Genomic DNA, 19,473 nt, shown 5'->3' on the forward strand with positions numbered 1-19,473 from the left:
AGTATTCTTACAACCAACTGTGGCGATACTTTGGAAGTTTCATTAAATATTTTACAAAAATAGTGAATGGATTACTGTACTTGAGAGTGGCATTTGTACATATCCCCTACATGGCCATCTCATCAAACACATCTCACCACCAGAAAAAGAGGAAAATGCGAACAATTTGTGCTATGACATTTAACATTCATACACTTGACTGTATCTCAAATAAATGTATTTCCACAATAAATTGTATGTGAAAGTATTTTTAATTGTGGCATCGATCACATCACACCACTATTTTGGCACCAAATCATCTCTGATACATGTCTGATACAGCTGTGCAAGATGCTTTTGATCACTTCAATTAAAAATCTGTGATTTTATCAGGGACCTCATTGAGGGGTCGCCAGTGGTTGCAGCTGCAACCCCTGTGGTCACCCTTGCGGCCCCTATAAAAAGAATTGTTTTAAACAGAATCTATGACCAGCTCCATGTGGCTCTTTGTTTCTGGAGAGGCTGGCTTTCTTGTCCAGGCCTCTTAAATAAAAACAGTGGGCTCCACAAGTGTAACACTTTTAGCAGTGACCCTAAATAAGAAAGAACAGGAAAAACAAATCATTTGTCTTTCTGGAATTCTATACAATAATTGCTACACTCATTAAAGGTTTATTTCAGGCACACTTAAGGGGGCGAGTCACTGATTTAGTCTGTTCTTAAACACCTCAAATTCACAATGCAGACAAAAACCTCCAAAAACATTGGGAATAGAATAAGCAGCCATTTCGGGCTATTTCTATTGCTTTTCACAAACTCCAGTTATAGCATGTTTTTTTTCTGCCGTAGTCTCTGTTACAATCATCACAAGACTTTCCATCTCTGTGTCTTCGGTCACTTGACAAAATCCTTGTACCTAAAAGCTTGTGTACATTTTAGAAATGTTTGACCATAGCAAATAAACGGAGCCTTGATTTAATTGTGCCACAATTAATGCTTTGTTGTAATGTGTCTATCATTTACATCTCCCTGGCATGCTGTTCAGGACGTTTGTTTGCATGTATGAGGTAACAAGTGAACAGAGTACGGAATGCTGTGTGAGCGTGCTGCTTTCCCTGCGCTACTCTAAATTCGTTAATACACAGTTATGAAACATCACAAATTGTATGTATTTTGCCAACCTCTGGAGCCTGAAAAGTAGATCCATGCAGGCTTGGCATGTGACCAACTTTGTACAAGACCTGCAGATTAACTGGCCTGCTGTTAAATCTCAGTTACCAGTTTAATGGTATTCACTACAGAGTGTAATTTGCTTTCTGACTTTGAGAACATTCAGACATGTAATTGCTCATTTTCCTATAGCCGGTAGGATATCTCAGTAGGTTGAGCGTTCGCTGCTGCGATATGTGTGTGATCTGTAGGTTTGAATACCGGCAAGGACAACTCAACCTTTCATCCTTCCGAGGTCGATAAATGAGTACCAACACATGTTGGGTGATATTGTATGTACATTTGTTCTATACAAAGCGTGTAAGCGCAAGTGCTATATGATATCACATCATTATCATTTTGCCTTGGATGTCTGATTGCATTCACAGTAATTTGGAGATATGGGCCTATACACACTGATATTAACAATACATATGGAGATCCATTCTGGTATGAAATGTATATCACACTACAGTGATATCGTAACCATATTATTCGTAGTGTACTTAGCAACAATTCTATATGATAAATTCCTGTTTTGTCAAGGGGTGAAAGGCCATGTTCTATCGCTTCCCGTGATGTCACTTCAGGGTGGGGTAAAATGACATCACTTCCAGTGATGTCACAGAGTTCCAGGGTTGTGTGATGTCACTTCCGCTACCCTTGGCATTTTGGTGGAATGACATCCCTGGATATTATCCTTTGGCCCCACAGCCACTTCACAGCTTGGCCACTGTTCCTTGATGCTGCTGCCAGTAAACAAAAAAAGAAATATAAACAGCAGCAGGGCTGACAAATGATGGTCTGGACGGTTGCCCAGAGCAATGGCTGAGGTTATGCTTCATACAAAGCCATCCAGCCATGCTCGTCTGTTTTGCTCAAGGAACCCACAGTGCGACGAGTAAAACCAGACGTGTTTCCTGAACTTCCCATGCATAGCTACTCATGCACACCTCACTGGTGATGTCCAATTAGGATGAAATATGTCTGAGGTTACTTGTGGTCTCGTGCAGAAGGGATGTAACATAGCAATTCAGGATTGAGTGCCTTCCTAAACTGCCTTTTGGGGTGGGACTAAGCCTGATTTGCAAATGGTCTTCCTATTTTCTAATGGCAAGGCAAGCTGAAAAGCGATCGTCTGGAGGATGCACAGGGAATTTTCATAGGCTATGATTCATTCAAAACCTTTCAGCCATCACTCTTCTGTTTGCCCCCAAGAATCTGACCAAACAGATTGAATTTATTAAAAATAGAACAGCACATAAGAAAATGGGTCTAAGAGGTAGAAATGCATCTCACCAGCCAGGAAGGATTTGCGCTGGCTTCCTATGAATTGCCGTATAATCTTCTAGTTCCTATGCACCCCATCCCCCCACCCGCACAGGGCCACTTGGAACATCTTAAACAAACACCTCACCGCCTTTGAGAACCTATGTTCAACAACAAAAGGGATGATTTGCAATGGGAAATCCAAAAAGAAATGTGTTGGCTGCAGACTGCTGTCCCCAATGAAAATGAGAAAGATATGAGGTGCACGCTCCCAGGGGATGTGTTGAGACCTTTCAGACCTGCTCAGGTCTTCCAGTACATGCCTGGCATCCTCACTGTCCTCCAGTGATCTGCCCGCCGGCATGAGGGCTGCCCACCTGGAGTTCCTAGGGGCAACTTTGATTTACGGTTATTAACTGCAACCTAGATACCTGAACTTAACGAAACATGTATTGCTCCATATACAAATTGCCAAGGTTCCAGGAATGTTACTTGTGGTTTATCTTTGAATGGATTACTAACCTTCCCAACCTCCCTCCTTCCCCCTCTCATTCACCTCCCACTTTTCCCCCTGCATCTGTCTCACAGTTTCAAGAGTCAGAGCAAAGACCGATATTAGTTGAACTTTAAGCAAGCCCCCAGGCACATTTCACCAAATGCTCCCATACAGCTCTCTGAGCCTCATTCTGGCTGCTGTGGTACTGTGCCACTTGACCTTGCTGGCTTCAAAATGAAATAGCTCAGGTGACGTTTATTGCAATAATAATGTGTTATGTAGCTCTTTGGCCAAAGCGGTGTACACAGAAACAATGCGTATAAAATTATTATTACCCAACAGAGGTTGGCACTCATATAACAACTTTGAAAGGCTGAAAGGTTGAGTTGGCATTGCCGGGATTCAAGTATGCAATTTGCAGATAACACACAGATCTCAGAAGCGAGTGCTGAACCCACTGAGCTATTTTACCAGGTCTGAATGTTTATATTTTAATTCCGATTACCTTAAGCCATTTGGGTACATGCTCAGATTGGTGACAAACTTGATTTCTCCTGGTGATTGCAAATTCACGGCATCCTCACAATCCGATTCAAAATGAACTTTGTTTGCTGCATCAGGAACACTGGACGATGCTTGAGTATTCCATTCAGGGCCTAAATCGCAAAAGAAATAAAGTCAGACAAAATACAACTTGGCTAACCACACCTGCAGCCATCATGGTTAGACATGGTATTATACACCAGAACAGGGGCGTTGCTAGGGGGGGGGGCTAAGGGGGCTATAGCCCCTGATCTTTTGGTTGTAGCCCCGGATAGAATCTCAGGAGCTACAGCCAAAAGACTAGCTAGCCCCCAGTCCCAACAGTTCCGACATCAGCGTAGCCCCGGGTCTTTTCCAGACCTAGCAACTCCCCTGCACCAGAAGGGTAGTAATGGGTACTAATATAGCTCATTGGAAGTGTGCATTTCCCAAAATTGGTATAACTCGATGTTTTAACCAGAATAGCATCAATATAGTGCTAGTACATATAAGGGAATCTATATTCCACATTTGTGAGAAAAAAAACTAATTTTATTCAATGAAGTTGTTCTTAAGATTTTTCAGCACTTCAATTTTACAACGATTAAACACTGATTGCAAAGGTTGAGAATAATGATATTTTACCCAAATTCATTGCGGTTATGAAATGACCAAGAAGCAATGTAATATTTCTGGAGGTAGTGGTTAAGTGGTCAGGGGGAGTAGGACTTCAACATTTTCACTTGAAAGAAGCTAAGCAACCATAACTCGCGCCACCAGTGTGCACTGCAAGGACTAACAGCCATGACATCAAAGATGCCATCAAAAATCTCAGTGATGACATCACTGATGACATCAAATGTTTCGCTGCCCCTTTTTTGTTCACTGACATAAGTAGGCCAGGTGCTTTTCTTCACTACTAGTCAGGAAGTAACAAATCAAAAGGTTCTATCTTTGTGTACGGCACCCTTCTCATATGTTCTTGCATGACTTTCCTCAGGGTTCACTCACATCATATGATACATATACATTTAGGGGAAGAAGAAAGCGTAAAACACAGTTATCATTTCTGTTCATGAAGGTAATCAGGTATGTTATGAACACTTTCTGGTAATACTGCTCCTTGTTTGCCTACTGTAATTTATCTGTATATGCTCATATTTGTATGCATTGTGGTGTCTTTATGTTTTCTGTGCAGTAGTGCAATTATGTAGTTATTAAGGCAATGGTACCTACCTCTTACAAGATTCACAGTACCCGAAAATCTAAAACGAAAGCATTCATGATGTCACTATGTAACATGGAAAATGTTCAAGATTACACTTCTATGGGGCATGTTGCAGACAATGGCTACGTGTCCACATGAGTTGGTTCATGTACTGCAAGGAAGTCTGTAATACAATGGTGTGTATAACAATGCATTGCTGAATGAACTACTTATCTCATGATAGTTCTTCAATGATCTTTGATAGTTTTCTGCCACCATTACAATAACAATCCCTTGTGGAGGCTTTCCATGAAAACTAAATGCACATGTGATGTCATCAGTTATATCAATGAGATTTGTGATGGCATCTTTGATGTCATGGGTGTTAGTCCTTGCAGTGCACAGTGGTGGCGCGCGTGGGTTATGGTTGCTTAACTTACGATAACTGGCGAATTTCGTTTTTTTCCTCGGTTTTACCTGTAACAATAATGTCCCTGTAACAACGTTTTTCCATTGAATTTCATAGGTTTTTGCTAGTGCAATTTAACCATAATGTCCCTTTAACAATGTTTTTGTTAGTGAATTTCATAGGATTTTAGTAGGGCACTGTAACCAGATAGTTGCTTTAGCATAGTGTTTTCTGTAAAGAAGATAGCTTCTTGGTACTGCAACGGAACCATAATGTCCGGTTAACAAACATTCCTTGACTGCCCTCATGACAAAGGTGGGGAAAGGCCAAATTTTGTGGTGTATGTATCCATTTGCGCTACCGCTTCTTTTTCCAAATAGGGTTGGTGTATTTTAGCAATTACAGATGTACATGGTAAATGTTGGTGAGTGTTTCAGTAGCTTCTCTTTTTGTATTAACATTGAATGGTGAATCTGTGCTGCACAGTACTGGCCAAGATGACTACAAATGAGCAATATGGACGTTTCATAGGGAGACTGCACCTGGTCGGTGTATGTGCAAGCACACTGCAAGTATCTGTAGGACTCCATTAGTGTCCGCATCTTCTAATTCACTTTTAAGTAGTTGTGGAAGCGCATGTGTATCCGTTCCACACCAATACCCATGCAAAGGTCATCCACTGTGTGCTGGTAACACCGCCCCTGTCGTCAGCCCTACGGATTCATACAGTAGCTACCACATTTCAAGTACTCCTGCCGACTACGTGGGTGGCTCTGCAACCTACCAAGCGCGTGGCTAAAGCACCTTTGACTGTATGACGCCCACTGGTAAACAAGGAACAGCAACCTGCAGTGTAACGTGGGTGTGGTAAATGTTGCATTAATTTGATTGATGTGCTGCTTGCCTTTGATGACCAGTGAAACAGACACATCATGTCTTCACTGAGCAGTGTGATGGAAAGTGTCAAGAGGTCGCCTGCGGGTCATACAGTTGAAGAAAACATGTAACTGCACGTGGGACAGTTTGTAGTCAGTCTGCAAAATGGCAAAGTTGGTGCAGCTTGCTCACGCACATAGTAGTGCATGTAAATCAAGTTAGCAAACAGTGCAATATGGAGAGCACAAACAATGTTAGTGGTGCTTAGAAAAGTACTGTACCTGCATGGGTCACACAGAATAAATGCCTTCCTCCTCCACGTAATGAAGCTGTGTTTCGCGTTGTTGTAAACATTCTTGTATTCCAGAATGTATGCATCTCTGTAAATGCTACCCCTAAGAGTAATGGCGTAGCATGAAGTGTTTGTACTGGATGTGACGACAACTAAAATGAAAACACAAGGGACCAGTGGGCAGTGTACCGCCCTTCCAACAATTACATAGGATAAATGCATGTACAGCATTTGCCACATGGGCAACAGAAGGGGCACTCCTGTGGGGCAGCGGAGCTCTAAAACATCCTTGCAGACCATATGGTGCACTACAGACCCATACCCGGCAAAGGGCATTTTATTGTGCATGTACTGCAATGCGCTACTCTACAGAGGGAAGGTACTTGGAAGTGCGTGGAAAGGGTCCTTCCGGGAGCATGACAATGATTGGCACCTATGTAGGTGAGGGCCACCCAATAATTCCATCTCTGGGCACGTCCCTTTTGATATCCATGCAGGTGATGCCCCTTCTGTACCAGGCCTTTCCTGCTTTTCCTTCTGTGGGGTGTGTCAGAAGACCATGAGAAATGGAAATTAACTGGGAAAGGTAAAAAGGGAAATAAAGAAAGCACTTTTATGAGATGAACAATGGAATTGCCAATGAACGGATGCAGGGCAGGAGGCATGGCACTGTGCAAAACACTGTAGGGCAGTCGGATAGAAAGGGGGGTCACTGTAGAAAGAGGTTTATTTACATGTTGCACAGCGTTTTGAACACTGTCAGTGCGCAACACTTACTCCAAAAATATTTCATTACTTTCAAAAAGGGCACCAAGGCAATTTGGATGGGGTGTGCAGAAATCGGGATGGCATGCATAGTAAGATGAACGTTATAGCTGGGGAAAAGCGTTTGTGCTGTGAAACGTCATAATCCCATGTGTGAAGTACGCCATTTTCACATGTCGTACAAAGACACAAATACACTTCTTTGCAATGTACCGTGATTTCTCCATTTGTGAACCAAATAGAAAATGACGCAGCCACATCGATGTCTGCATAATACTATAGAAAGTTATGCAAGAGATCGTAAACAAACGCATGAAGTGCCTCCTTTATCGCAAAGAGCACCGAAACTCGTATAACATGCTGTGCAATTTTTCCTCCACAATCAACAACAATAATATCGGCATGATTGTGTGTCACCAAAGTGTCACACAGACAAACCAAAATCAGTCACTTTATTGTAGGTACTCCATAGCACTACACATCCACATGATAGATTCCAAAATGAGCAGCCACTGCACAGTGTTTTCCTTTCTGTTTCAGTTACTGTATTTTGAAGTCCCCTAAAACCCGCACGCTGTGGCTCGTGAAACACACAGCCATAACCGCACCCTCTGCATGTCTGTCGACAAATATACTGTGTACACACCACACCCAGAAAACTTATTGACCAATCCCGTAGGCTCAACAGAGCCATTTCTATGGCGTCATCTGCAAAAGGGGTGTATCTAACACGTGCCACCCTGCAAGTTTCACAATATTTGAAAAGGTGTATATAGCGAGAACAAATGTTGTCATTCTCACAGGAGAACATCCCAGCAGCACTCAAGAAGTCATACATGCTTCTGTTGATCAGACCCCTTCGGACCTCTGGCTAGCGACAGGAATCATTGGAATAGTTCCACACTAGTCTCGGGGGTATAAATGAGAAACACACCTTGGCAGTGGGAAAAATGTGCTGCACTGCTTTCATCATCTTCAGTTGACGGTACACATGGGAACAAGGCATGGAACCCAAAAAGAAGGCTCCAAAGTGCACAACCACAACATGTACAGGTCCAGAAGTGGCCATGCATTGAAATTCTACAAGCATTCTGCCGAAACAGCACGCTTCTACACTGCGCCACAAAGCCTCCACTCCCTCCAAACCGAAATTGCCAAAAAAGCCTCCTTGGATGGCATACACGACCAGATCTTCCACAAAGGCATCATCCATGAGGAAAACTGCGTCCTGACATGTTTGCCAGCGGCACTACACAAAGTAATGGAACAAATAATTGCCGCCCTTTCCTGTGACATACACCCTGAGCACCTGATTGGCCAAAGGCCATATTCCCATTTCCATTGGCCAACATGGTGAGAAGCGCAAAATGTGGCACGTGCCTTTCCCCAATGACTGTGAGGGCCGCGCCCCGGTGAAGCAGGAGTACTCCTTCTCCCTATTGGTGCTCTTTCCTGTGACGTACCCCCTGAGCACCTGATTGGCCAAAGGCCATAGTCCCATTTCCATTGAGCAGCATGGTGAGAAGCGCAGAATGTGGCACGTGCCTTTCTCCAAGTACAGCGAGGGCCGTGCCCCAGTAAAGCAGGAGGAGTCCTTCTTCCTATTGGCATGCTTTCCTGTGATGCACACCCTAAGCACCACCTGGTAGGACAATCGCTACAGTGCCATTTTCATAGGCCAACATGGTGGGAAGCGCTGAATGTGGCACATGCAGGTTCCCAAGTACATCGAGGGCCAGGCCCGAGTGAAGCAGGAGTCCCTCTTCATATTGCCGCACACCCTAAGCATCTGATTGGACAATCCCCACAGTTCCATTTCCGTGGCAGCCATGCGCAAAATCCCCGGATGAGGCTTTCGTGCTGCGTGCGGCAATACCATGCAAACAGGGTAGGGGGAGTTTGTGGAAAAGGGCAGCTCTTAAAAGAGCCTTTTTTTTAGATGCTTCTACAGAATCACCTTTTTTATTAGCTTTTGTGTTTTCTTGTGCTCACATTAGTACAGTAAACTCTTCACTGAATCCTGTAGACGGGCAAACAAAACTGCATTTCCAATGGGTGACAACAAAATGTAATTTTCTTGCAAAAACTCTGCATTTCCACAACTAATGAGGTCACTGTTGCAGAAGAACATTCCACGAGCAGACAAAAAAAGTATACATGCTTCTGTTGATGAGACAGCTTCCTTCTTCTAGCTCGGAACAACATCCATGAGCAGTGGCCCATACTCTTTCTGGTATTATGGATGAGAGCAGCACCTTGGCGGTGGGAAAAAACGTCCTCACGACATCCAGCAATCTCCTTAGTCTACTGAACAAATCTAAGCAAGCCAGGTAACCCATATGCATGCCGCCGTAGTGGATGACGATAACATCTACTGCTTCAAAAGTGGCGAGGTCTTTGCAAAGTGCATGCATATCAGCGAAATTGCACTCATACACAGCGTTCCACAATGCGTCCACTCCTTCCAAACCAAAATTGGCATCAAAGAGACTTGGCTGTTCTTCTGAGGCAAACTGTTTTGTCCAATGTGCAAAAATCACAAGGTCAGCCTGACACGTGTTTCGAGACTTAGGGCCTCATTACACGGAAGGCGGTGAGCCATGGCGCTATTAGCGCCATGGCTCATGCCGGTAAAATACCGGCACCGCCTTGGCGGAAAGGGGATTTACCGCCCCATTCCAAGGTTGGAGGGGCGGTAAATCCCCCTTCCGCCATTGCCCTTCCCCATTCCCATTTCTGCCCCATAGGGCTCTATGGGAATGGGGAAGGCGCTAATTACGGCACCGCAATTTTGCGGTGCCGTAATTAGCTCCGAGGTCCCTTAGCGGGTTGGTTTTTAACGCCTGCAAAAAGCAGGCCATAAAGCACCAACCCGCTAAGGGACCTCGTAGTAAGGCGGTAATGGTTAACGGTCACCGTTACCATTAACGGTGGCCGTTAACCATTACCGCCTTCCGTGTAATGAGGCCCTTAGTCTCGAAACACGTGTCAGGCTAACCTTTTTCTAATTAAAACATTGTGCACCTGTGCACATCAAAACTTGTATTGTGTCTGGTGCAGTGTGATTGTATACCTCTCTCACAAATGCTTAATGTACGCTGTGGAGTGTAGGGCAATACACCCACATCATACAATCACCCGCGGCCTATAGACCAAGCATTACATAATTTGTGGAAGCTCTGGGAGATCTGTGTTCTTGTTTGCCCTCCTCTTTGTTGGATTGTAGACATGCCAATCTTGGTCTGTAGTCTGGATCTACTACAACAAAACAGAGCCAGCACACAATAAGGCTTAGGCCGATCAAATCAAAATTGAACCAGCTCACAAACAAAACTGAATCAGCAGTCAGGCCTTTTCCATAATCTTGGGTTTCACGAAAATGCAGTGGAAATGTTGTGAAGCTAACAGTTATACAAATAGTTTCCCTCCCATAATCACGAATTATCCAAGTGCTGGGGTCGTTTTTTCTCTGTGTGCAAATAGCTTTTTGTAAAAATATCTGAAAGTCCAAATTACACTCTATAATACAGAATTCCAATTAACTTTTCAAATGTATCCTGTTTCATGTCTAAAAGCAACTTATTATAAATGAAGGTCATCAGCATGCAACTGAATTCTATTTATGAACACTTCATGTTATATTAAAAGAAAGGGCCCGATTCATGGAATGGGGCGCAGAAATGGTGCAACATCTGCGCGCTGAAAAGGATGCTGCGCGAGCCGGGGCACAGAACAGTTTTTGCACACCATGGGCCTCATTACACGGTAGGCGCTAAAAAAAGTGATTTACCGTCATGGCGCCATTAGCGTGTCCGCCATCGTAGGAGACCGCTAATAGCGTCACATTACGAGTTAGCGGACACGCGCATAGGGCCATGACGGTAAATGACCCCACCGCCATGGCGGAAAAGCACCTTACCGGCTCCGACCAAAGTGCTGATAGCACCTCCGCCCTCATGCTGCACGCTATTAGCGGCCACCGCTGTTAGCGGTCACTGCTATTAGCAGTCACCGTAAAACACCGGAACCGGAAATAGCGTCATCGCACCGGAACGGGAAAGAGCCCGGCGGCCATCTTTAAAAACACAATCCATTGCCATCCCCTGCACTCAGGACCTGCAGCAACACCACGACTGGCAAAACCACATCCCAGAAGAACAAACAATGCCCAAGGCCCTAAAGAAAGCCGATGCGCGCCAGCGCAAAGAACGCTTCTCAAATGAGGAATTGAAAATGCTGGCAGACACCCTGGCTGCAAATGCAGATGTAGTGTTCGCTAGCGACATGCGGCGCCCGGCACTCCTGAGAAAAAAGGAAATCTGGGCTGAGGTGGCGCAGAAAGTCAGTGCGGTGGGCTCCACCCCCCGCACCGTAAAGGACGTGCGCAAGCGGTGGGATGATCTGCGCCTCCGTGTACGCAGCATTTTATCGGCCAACAGGAATCTGGCCATGGGCACAGGAGGCGGAGGTGGATCCCCGATGAAGATGCAGGAGTGGGAGGAGACATGTGCCAGCACCATTGGCATAGAATCCATCGAGGGAGTGGGCCGAATGGAGTGTGGTGTGGCAACAACGTCAGACGGAGGTGAGTGACCACGCAAGACACAGCAATGCCAAGCATGAGTCCCTCCCCTAAATGTGAATTGGGAATCAGCTAATGGATGGGGTCATCACACACACATGTACACAACCCTGCATATATGCCCTGCACATCCCCACACAACCACATGCATGCAGCACCTCACACACGTGTCACCCTGACACATGTCCGGATGACCCACCCATCTGGCCAACAACCTGCAGGCCCAAAGTAGATGTCCAAATCCAAAGAACTGCAGCAACAACAACATATGCATGATGCACGTTGACCCATCACTGATGTTATCCCTGTTTTGCTCCCCCACAGGGTCACAATCTGACAGTGAGGAGCTGGACGCTGCAACGCAGGCCCCACCACCCAAAAAGCAGGCCAAGGGAAAGGATGCAGGCACCAGGCCCAGTACATCGAGGGGCACTGGGATATCTGGAGTGGCCCAGCGTACAAAAGCCACCCACGCAACGACCACACCAAGGGTCGAAATGCCATCCGACACTGTGGCAGCACCCCCACCACCCACCCCCACCACTCAGGAGCCAGTGCCAGAAGGCACGCCGTCCGCAGCCAATAGCTCCGTTGGGGAAGCAGCAGCCACGGCACCTATGAGTGATGTGGACGACCCATGTCCGACACCGGAAGGGCAGCGTACACCCAGCCCCCAGCTGTCCCCACTCCACAGCCCATGCAACACATCCAATGGCAACATCCATGAGGTGCATGCCGGAGATGCAATGGATGGGTCATTCAGTCCCGTGGCGAGCTCACCTGATGTCGGCCACATGGAGCAAGCTGCGCCGAGGAGTAACAGGGGCAGGGCCGCAGACGACACCATGAGCCTGATACGCCAGCGCCAGGAGGAGCTCAATGCCCTGGTTGCCCGGCAAGTGAGCGAGGCTGCCTCGACCAGGGAGGAGATCCGGGGGTTGTCAAGGGACATGAAAGCTGCCATGGACAGCAACACGACGCGCCTATGTGAGGAGATGGCCGCTGTGAGGCAGGTCCTAACGCGCATTGCTGAGGCGATGGAGAGCATGCGTCACTCACAGGGAGCAGATCAACCAGCCACGCCCTCGTCTACTAGCTCCGACCAGACAACCATCCTGCGCAGGTCCAGCCGGTCCTTGCGGCGGTCAGACTCACAACCCCCCAATGGTGGTAGTGGAGGAGGGAAGTAGGGCCAGCCTGTCCCTGTTGACACTTGGGAACTAATGCAGCACTGATGTGCACACCATGTTCGGTGGAGTTGTGGGGGAAGGGGGGTGAGGGTGTTTGGGGGAGTTGTGGGGGGAGGGGGGTGAGGGTGTTTGGGGGAGTTGTGGGGGGAGGGGGGTGAGGGTGTTTTGGGTGGAGGGTACATGCACGTTTGAATGTCATAATGCTCAATACAGACGTAATGGCATGGTTAATCACATGACTCGACATTGATAATTGTGTATGTGTGTTTTATTGTTGAAGGGTGCACTGTGATTATGTCCTCCATACACCCCGTGCCCTGAGCTGAACACCAATTGCACCCTCCTAATCCATGTGCATCAGAAACAATGGTCTATCAGGTGCTGCCGCACAGCACGTCCCTCATGGGCATCGCCACCTGCATGACCTGCAGCCCCCTCTCCTCCATCCTCATCCCCGTCATCATCCTCAGACGGTGGTCGCAGTTCTATGTCAGGGGGCATTGGCACATTCCGTCTGATACACATATTGTGAAGCATGACACATGCCATGGTGATCTTGGCCACCTTCTCATGCCCGTACAGGAGTGCCCCGCCCGACCTGCTGAGGCACCGGAAGCGTTCCTTCAATAGGCCGAATGTCTGCTCGATCACCACGCGGGTACGGGTGTGTGCATGATTGTAGTCCTCTTCGTGCCTGTTCTGTGGGTTCCGCACAGGGGTAAGGAGCCACCTCTTCAGGGGATAACCTGCATCACCTGCATGGGTGCAACAATGGGTATGTGTAAGTGTCTACATAATGTGGAGCGTGCACATGTCACACAAACAAACATTGCATATTCAACGACATCCACTGATCCAAGCACGCATGGCAATCAGGGTAACTGCAATGTGGGAAGGTGAGGTGGTCCTTGCAAGTGGACATGCACCATGCATGCATACAGCAGGGATTGCCATGTCCCGCCAGAGTTTAAGTGATTTGTGTTTCCTGGCCCTGGCAACGTTAGTGCCACACTGCTAGTACACTGCCATTCCTTAGTTGATGTCCCCATGCTGTTTGATGGCAATTCTGTGGTGGGGTACGGGTGTGCCTCACCACAATGGCTACAGGGGATCCATTTGTATGCACTCATGTGCGCGGACCATTTCTGATGTAGTTCAGCGTACATTTCAGTTGTGATTTTGATATGCATGTTGCTGATTTGTGTAATGGGGGAATGGTGTGTTGTGCGGTGTGCATGTTGTTTGGAATGGCCTGTTTGGCGTAATGGATTGATATGTTTGCCGTGGCACTCACTTCCGGCATGTGGTTTTGTCTCTGGTCCATTGTGGGCTGCCTCACTGTACAGTGATGCAAATATGTATGTCCATTCTTCTCATGACACAAGTTCACGCACAGTTGGAGTATGCATCTCCCCCCCCCCCATTCACGGCCAGTTGGAGTATGCATCTCCCCCCCCCACTCACAATCCACATCACACTGACATGTGGTCAGCCTGCTACTCACCAAGTAGCCACGAACGTTGTCCAGCATGTCGCTCCATGTATCGTGGTATTGTCGAGTTCCGCAGGACCATTGCATCATGGGTTGAACCGGGATATCGGGCACAGCAATGTGTGATGATCTTATTGGAGTCACATACCATTTGGACGTTGATGGAGTGGTATTGCTTTCTGTTACGGTACACTACCTCATTGGCATGTGGGACCAGCAGTTCTACATGGGTACAGTCGATGGCCCCGATGCAACTTGGGATGCCTGCCAGTGAATGGAAGCCAACTTTGGTGTTGGAGATCTCCTGGGCAGTCCGTGGCATGTATATGTGTTGACTTGTGTGCTGCAGGAGGGCATCGAGCACCTGGTTCAGTGTGCGTGAGAATACTGGTTGTGATATGCCATGCATCTGACCTACCGTATGCTGGTAGGTGCCTGTGGCCAAGAAGTGGAGCACTGTTACTACCTTCAGTAGAGGGGGGATGGCAGTACGGATGTCAATGAGACTCACAATGTCGTTGTATATCATGTCTACTATGGTGGTGATGGTATCCCAGTCCAGACGGTACAGGGTGTGTATCTGCTCAGGGGTTAGGTTGACTGGACTGGCTCTGATCCTGGGAATTGGTGGCTGCCTCTGTGGTATCACTAGGTGCACTGGTGGTGCTTGCTGCGCCTGTCTTGCCCTCCTCCTCCTCCTCCTGCGTCTCCTCTGTGCTGCCTGTTGTTGTAGCTGCTGCACAGCAATCATGTCCTCTAGCCCATGTAATGCTGCTAGTATTGCATCCATCTTGGTGTGGGAATGGGTGTGGGGAGGGGTGTGGTGTGCTCTTTTGTGCTGCCAGTCTCCATTGCCTCCACCTGTGCTGATTTTGTCCACCTGTGGCAGGTTGGAACTCTGCTGTGCTCTTTTAACGTGTGGTTCGCGATGCCGGTATTAGCGCCTTGCCGGTAAGGGTTCTTTGGGTCTAGTACATGCCGGTATTGCCATGTACGCATGGCTCGTGATGCCGTGATATTAGCGCTATGCCGCTATTTCCGGTCTGAGGGGCCGCGCGCTCACGGACTTGCCGCTAATAGTGCCACCGTACTTTGCGGTGCCGCTAATAGCGGTATGTCCGGGTCGTGATTGGGGAGGGGATTTACCGATATCGGTAATCCCTTACCGGTAACGGTATGTCCCTACCGCCTACCGTGTAATGAGGCCCCATGTGTATTCATGGATTTAAGGCCGGATTACTAGCCGTCGCACAAGTAAAAACAAGCTGCAAAAGGAACGCCCACAACACACCCCGAAGCATACCAAAAAGCAAGCAAAAGGACAAACACGGCACAAGTCTCCGCGCCACCCTTGGCCCACCATCCAGTACCCCTGTGAGAAGGTGCGCCTCACCTCGCAAGCCCAGGCTGCACCCCAGCTTAATCGCACGTCTCACTTTCTCATGTGACCCCTCCCCCCCATGCATCCCCCTCCAGTCTGGACACCCCCCACAAGCAGCTCCCTCCAGGCGGGGTACCACCCCCCAGTGCCCCTCACCTGTGAAACCCCACCAGGCAGCCCACTCTTGACTGGACGCCCCCCACCAGCAGCCCACTACAGACTAGACATCACCCCATCCCCCTCACCTTTGACAGCCCCCCAGGCAGCCCACTCCAGACTGGATACCCCCACATGCAGCCCACTCCATACTGAAAACCACACCCCAGCCCCCCTCACCTGTGACACCACCCCCAGGCAGCCCACTCCAGACTGGACACCCCCCCCACAGGCAGCCCACTCCAGACTGGACATCACCCCCCCAGCACCGCTCACCTGTGAATCCCCCACGCATCCCCCCTCCAGACTGACACCTCCCACAGGCAGCCCCTTCCAGACTGGGCACCACCCCCAGGCAGCCCACTCCAGACTGTGACACCCCCCAGGCAGCCCACTCCAGACTGGACACCCCCCACAGGCAGCCCAATCTAGATTGGGCACCACCCCCAATTCCCCTCACCTGTGACACACCCCCAGGCAGCCCACTCCAGACTGGACATCCCCCACAGGCAGCCCACTCCAGACTGGACACTCCCCACAGGCAGGCCCCTCCAGAATGGACACCACCCCCAGACTACCTCACCCATGACACCCATCCCAGGCCGCAACCTGACAGTCTCCCACAATACCAGTGCAATGTATGTCAGCAGCTCACATGAACATCCATGGTCTGACAGCTCCATGAAGTGCAACACCAAAATGTATTTCGCAAATACGCCCAACTGGAAGCACCAGAGGTCCATCCATAAGTGGAGCATCTGCTCACACACCCTTCCAGGCCTTAATCAGCCACCCCCATACAAATGTGACAAGCGAATGCAAATCCATGTGCATATTGTCCATGGCACATCGCCAAGGCATCAAAGCACAGTAACTGAATGTGTGCCCACGACAGAAGCAAACCTACCAAAAGCTGTTGCAAGATACATAAACAATGGCGAGGCGTGTCAAAGCCTGAGCATCAGTGACCTGGGTGGAATGGGTGGCAAAATACCTGTCAGGGAACAATCACATGACAGGGCCATGCATGGGTGATGGTAGGGCAGTCGGAGAGAGCATGAGTCACAGAGACTGGAGAATTGTGCTGCCACTCTGGAAGAGCAAACATGGCCCACTACAGCATTCCAGTGGTAGAGGTTGAGCGACACATGAGAGAAGGCAGTGTGTGACTGCACGTGGGAGTGTCTGCATGCCATGGGTGTTACGCAGGGTTTATGGTCAATTCATCTAAACCCATTTCATCTAATACCATTCCATCAAAATTTTTCCATCTAAATAATTTCCATCTAATGCATTTTTTTTCTTTTTCTTCTTTTTGGGGGGTAGGGGCAACCCCGTTTATTACCCTTTAAAATCCACCTGAACAAAAATAACCCTTTACTCCCCAAAAACATGCATTAAATGGAATGGTTTTAGATGGAAAAATTTCAATGGAATGTTATTAGATGGAATGGGTTTAGATGAATTGACTAGATATCGTTACTACACAGCAATGACAAACAAATGTGCTCTTAACGTGACCATGGAACTCCTCCACAGAGAGCCCACCTCCCTCCACCCCAACCACACTGATGGCAAACACACAGTGATGCTGCACAGGTAAATGCAAATGAAAACATACAGTGCAGACCCAGTTGTCTGATGGACCCACCCCAATATGTCAGGCACATGTGCATCCTACAATCTGCAACCATCCCAGCAACACCACACAAGCATGCACGCCACAAGACACATGTCTTGGAATGAAGAGATGCACTGGCTGAAAATAGAACTATCAAAGAGGCTGACACATGAATGAACTGCATGAAGAGTGGAATGTAACAAACAGAACGATGTATTGGACATAAATATGTACAAAGAAAATTGTGAATCAAGCTCAAAGTAGCCATGGGGAAATATGAAATAAAACAAATATCCTATACCTAAATAACTATATACAATAAAAACTGGGAAGGAAAGTCTTCAAAGTCTGGGGAAAATAATAAATAAAAAAGAAACCTACACCTAAATAACTATGAACAATGGCAGCGGGCTAGTCCTCCTCTCGAATCTCACTGAGCCTTTCTACCAGAGCTGAGTCCAGCGCCACGTCCTCTTCCCTCAGGCGGGCCTCCGTTGTTGCCTGGAGTGCTTGCAGGTTCACCATTATTTGTGTCTCTATCACTTGGGCATCTCTGCAAGTGGCCTCCAGGATGGCAGCCCGCCTCCTTGCCCGACGCAGCGCAATCTCAGCCCTGCCCATCACTACCCTCGCTTCCCGAGCCCGCTGCCTCTCTGCCCCGATCTGCACTTCATATCCTCGGAACAAGGAAGACATCCTGTCCCTGAGGTCCATGTGTGCCTCCTGCCTCACACTTCGCACCTGCCTCCTTTCAGTGGTCTGCCCTGAAACAAATAGCCTCCTCCTCGTTGCCACCTGCTGCCACAGTGCCCAGAGCCTTCTTTGTGGGTACGCCCTCTGAGCTGATGACGATACCCGGGGGCATAAGGCATCTGCAGTGCTCATGGGTGCCTGCTGTCCCTCCATTGATGGGGCCCCTGTCGGTGCCTGGGTAGGCACAGTAACCACCTCACCTGATGTGCCTTGAACTCCCAACTCAGGCAGGGATCTAGTCTCCACCAGATGGGGTATTGTGATTGGGACTGGTGCACAGGGGGTCCTGGTGGTATCTAGGCCAGAAGGCACCCCAGAGGATGACTGGCGCACAGAGGAGGAAGACGAGGATGTTGCAGCAGTGAACATCCCAAGGAGGACACCACAGAACAGGCATGTTGCAAGCCAGCCGATGAGGTGGTATATCTCACTGTGATGATGTGCAAGCAGACTACGAGTAGCCTGCACATCATCATGAATTACAGCTATCCGCCTCGTCAATCCAGCAAGCAGGGGTAGCACATAATTCCGGATGGCAACACCAGATGGTAAGGGGGTGTCGGTCTGGGTGGACACATCAGCCTACACCGGGTGCTGGGTCTGGGTAGAGGCATCCGATGGCCCAGGGATTAGATTTTGCACAGGCACCTCCATGGTGGCCTGCACAGACTCATGCCCCTGGGGCAGGACTGTAGTAGGCACCCCCACCTCAACATCCCCACCTGACCCCATGGGCTGGGCTGCAACGGCCGCCTCCTCCCACTCCCCCTCCATCAACCTGGATGACTCTGGGGCTTCTTCCACCATGGATGGCCGCTGTGTGGCATCACCTGTCCCCACTGCTGCTGATGAGTCCCCTCCCACCTTCATCTTCTTGGACTCACCCCCAGCAGCCATGCCCAGTGTCACTGGCGCTGTCACAGCCACATCGCTCCCCAAAGCGATGTACTTCACCAAATCGGGTGTGACATCACCAACATTCACATGAACATGGCTTGTCAAGGGAACAACCATCAACCTCCATACCCACACACATGGACATGGAATCCACATCCATGCAGACTCCTGCCTGGCCATATCTCCACACAATCACATCAAGCTACTTGTCACTGTCACAACCAATCAATTGTTTATGCTATACACACATGCATCATTTGCACATGCACATCTGAACATGCCACATCAACAAGCACATACACATGTCATGCACACACATCAACTGAGAGGCCCCAAGCAGTGCGATGACCAATCACATCAGAGTAACGTGAACTGCA

General features: G+C 48.4%; 1 protein-coding gene across 1 annotated transcript in view; it reads right to left on the reverse strand.

Moving 5' to 3' along the window:
- Nucleotides 1–19,473, reverse strand: part of OVCH2 (ovochymase 2) — a 1,298,878-nt gene that overhangs the window by 42,428 nt on the left and 1,236,977 nt on the right. The window contains exon 22 of the mRNA XM_069623602.1: nt 3,459–3,609. Within this exon, the coding sequence (XP_069479703.1) occupies nt 3,459–3,609 (151 nt within the window). The remainder of the gene's footprint in view (nt 1–3,458; nt 3,610–19,473) is intronic.

Source organism: Ambystoma mexicanum, chromosome 11 (assembly GCF_040938575.1).
Source record: "Ambystoma mexicanum isolate Mex_15411 chromosome 11, UKY_AmexF1_1, whole genome shotgun sequence".
NCBI lineage: Eukaryota > Metazoa > Chordata > Amphibia > Caudata > Ambystomatidae > Ambystoma > Ambystoma mexicanum.